This window comes from Lathyrus oleraceus, chromosome 4, assembly GCF_024323335.1.
Source record: "Lathyrus oleraceus cultivar Zhongwan6 chromosome 4, CAAS_Psat_ZW6_1.0, whole genome shotgun sequence".
Lineage (NCBI taxonomy): Eukaryota > Viridiplantae > Streptophyta > Magnoliopsida > Fabales > Fabaceae > Lathyrus > Lathyrus oleraceus.
In genome coordinates this window covers 371,070,564-371,073,956 of record NC_066582.1, presented here as the reverse complement: position 1 = coordinate 371,073,956, position 3,393 = coordinate 371,070,564, and the positions used below count along the sequence as shown (strand labels likewise).

General features: G+C 35.7%; 2 protein-coding genes across 2 annotated transcripts; both read right to left on the bottom strand.

The window, feature by feature from the left end:
* Nucleotides 1-583: 583 nt before the first annotated feature.
* On the bottom strand, nt 584-1,036 carry LOC127137518 (U11/U12 small nuclear ribonucleoprotein 31 kDa protein-like). The gene has a single exon (XM_051063976.1). The coding sequence runs from the start codon at nt 1,034-1,036 to the stop codon at nt 584-586; it is 453 nt and encodes a 150-aa protein (XP_050919933.1).
* LOC127137517 (U11/U12 small nuclear ribonucleoprotein 31 kDa protein-like) lies at nt 1,033-1,416 on the bottom strand. Its single transcript, XM_051063975.1, has one exon. The coding sequence runs from the start codon at nt 1,414-1,416 to the stop codon at nt 1,033-1,035; it is 384 nt and encodes a 127-aa protein (XP_050919932.1).
* Between the last annotated feature and the right edge of the window lie 1,977 nt (nt 1,417-3,393).

Below are 3,393 nucleotides of genomic sequence, written 5' to 3'. Positions count from 1 at the left end.
CAACAACCACATCAAATCCAGCTATATCTGACTACAATATTCTACATATCAAATATCATAACATAACCACCACAACTGTAATTAAAAACCTTACTTATATGATAACAAGATGTGCATAAAGTAAACCAGGGTGTTACAATTTGATTACATTACATGTTTTAACTGAACCAAAATAAAAAACATAACGAACAGGCTTTTCCTTTCTGTTTTACAGGTAAACCGAATGCTAAATTAAGCCGATAAATAAGAGACTCGTCTGTCATCATTCATTAACTATGAAAATATGGAATACACAAAAATGCTCATCACCAATTCACCACCACTATCACTAATTACTACCACAATAACTAATAACTAACATGTGCTTGTGATCAAAACCATAAACACATCCAACCAAGCCAACAACATATAAACAATTTCATCAATTACACCATATCTTGATAAAAACAAAAAATTGCCATTTAGATCTATGAAACACTGGCACATATATAGACACGACACACAGGACTAGTTGAATAATGCGGTAATGCGGAATACCAAACACACACCTTCAATCTGAAGTGTCAATGCTACATAATCATGATCAATCATCATCATCATGATCACTCTCATCATTGAAATACCCAGCTTTCTTCCCTTTCTTCTTCGTCTTGTTGTTGTCCAAACCCTCATCATCATTTCTGTTTCTCCCCAGCAACCTTTCACCCGCTTCATCATCCACAACAGAAGCCCAATTATCGTCAAACTGCTCCGCAGCAATCTGACCACCCTCCTCCTTCTCCTCATCACCTTCCTCCTCCCAATCCCTATCCCTCAGCCCACTAAATCCCCGTCGCGGCTTCTTAGGCTGAGGCCGCGGCCTCGGCCCCAACTGATTCTTAGGACACTCATACGACAAATGACCATGCCCCCCACACTCATAACACAAAGCAGTCTCAGTATTGTACACGCGCTTCCGAATAAACTTCGGAGCACGTCCATTATCAGCAGCAATAGAAGCAGTTAGAGTCCTTCCATTGAGAATCTTCTTATTCATCTCCGCCACGGCGCGTTGGGCGTCATTACGAGAAACGAATTGGACAAACGCGACACGCGGCTTAGGCGCATGTAACGGTCTTTGAGAACGGTTACACGTGCGATGCGGCCGAAAGTAGAGAAGAGCGTATGGAGATCGGAGTTTGTTAGGGAGTAATCTAGATTAGAAACGTATAGCGTCGATTTTGATGGTGCTAAGGGTTCACCTGTTCCTCCTATTGATGATCCTTTGTTGTTCGGTTTTGATTGGGGTTGATTACTGGATGTGGTGCCGGTGGTGGTGTGGGGGGTTGAGGACGAAGCGCAGTAGCGGTAGTAGAAAACGTCATCGTCTTCATCGCTGTCGCTGTGTTTTCGTTTGTGTTTCTTCTTGCTTAACATTTTTTTCGGTTCAGGTTTTTTGTTTCCGGCAACGGCGTTCGGTTTCCGGCGACGGAATTAGTTCTCCGATGCTTCTTTAATCTATAGAGGAAATCTGAGAGTGGAGAGATTTTATAATGCGTTTGAGAAACCCTAGAGAAGTGAAGCGAAACTCCAAGCGGATCTGGACATGGATCCGGATATTTTGGATTGGTTTTATATATGGTTTTATCCATTCTTATTTTTTTATAAGCAGTACTATCCATATGTAAATGGACAACTTGCTCACCGCCAGAGTACTTGTAAAGATAGCATAAAACTAAAAATTATTATGTTTTAATATTTTTTTATTTAATTGGTCAGCCACCCATCTGCATATATAAATTTTAATAATTTTTTGTTAGTATGATGCTAGATTTTTTAAGACAAAAATTTCTAGTTCTTTAGATATACAATTTTATTATATTATTTTAGATTATATTTTAATATCTTAAGATAAATAAAGTTATTGAAATTTAGCAAAAATATAATAGAGTGAAATAGAAATTTTATTACTTTATTATTTGAATAATTAGCGATAAAAACAAAGTAAGTTTTTGATTCTGCTCATATAAAAGAGAAACAATAGTGATGGAAAGTGATGAAAATTTTCATTCTGCTCATATTAATGGGAACAACACTCGTAGAAAGTGATCAATACTAGTAGAAAGTGATGTAATTTTTTATTCCTCATATCTAAGGGAAACAATGCTAATGAAAAGTGATGAAATGAAATAAAATAGAATAATAAAATTTTATTATACTGGATCTGATTTTAATTAACTCAAACAATGTAATCTTATTCTATTTCATTTCATATCACTTCATATCATCTCATTGCATCAATTTAAGCAAAACCTTAGTCTAATAACTTCAGTTTCACAACATTTAAAAACTCTTATGTAGAATTTGTCTAGAATTGAAGAGGACTCATCTCTTACTAGAAACTCAACAATTAATTTGTTTTCAAAAGTAATGCTTTATTTATACGCTTAGATTATGTTTGGACATCTTAAAATGAAGATATAAGAATAAAAATGAACATAGTGAATCAACAAAATTAGAAGTACATACGATTAAAATGCATCAAAATCGATGACATCTTTTTAAATTTATTGAACTTTTCGCATTAGACTTTTTTCTATTGTATTATTTTTCAACATCATTTAATTTCTAGAACTCATGCATCCTATCCAAAAAAGCAAAGTTCTCACTCATATGTTTCTTCCTTAAGACGTTCTCTCCATTCTACGAATGTTGGTGGTAGAGGACACCCTCGTTTCAAATAAGCTTGTATAAAATGCATTTTAGTAGCAATCTGTCTAATCAAGATAACCCGTCCATTTAAATTATTTGGAGGGCAACTTAGCAGAGGGAAAACGATTTACGAAAAACTATGTCTTGTAAACTAAACTAAAACTTAGTCATATACATTTGATATAAGATGACTCATTTCAGAAAAATTCATCCACTTTATTGTCGTTGTGGGGACACCAATTTTACTAAGAATCAAAGGATTTTGAATAGCTTGTATTTGTGCATTAGTCATATAGAGTCGCATGTAATTGTCGCACCTCAAAAAAAGATGATAATGCGATCCCTCGCGATAGGACGCGAAAAAAAATGTTGTTCGAAACAGAGTCGCCACCGAACTTTATTTATTCCAATGAAGGAATAGGAAAATATTGAGAAAACCTTTAGAAATAAGAATAATAGTCGTCGCAACCATATTCGGGTTCGGGAGTCGATTACGCAAGGGGAAGGTATTAGCACCCCTCACGTCCGTTGTACTCAACGGGAACCTTTTAGTCTGATTTTGCTATTTGATTGTTAATTGACTGTTTTTCTGCTTGCTTCGAGTAATTAGAATTGATGATAGATGTGGATGAAGACCTCAGGATGGGGGAAATGGGAGGTTTTTTATTAGTGTGCTCGCGAAGATACATCAATCTCCTGCCT

What these genes read in the sequence shown, in the direction of transcription:
- LOC127137518 (XM_051063976.1), bottom strand. Translation starts at nt 1,036, where the DNA reads ATGAATAAGAAGATTCTCAATGGAAGGACTCTAACTGCTTCTATTGCT.
- LOC127137517 (XM_051063975.1), bottom strand. Translation starts at nt 1,416, where the DNA reads ATGTTAAGCAAGAAGAAACACAAACGAAAACACAGCGACAGCGATGAA.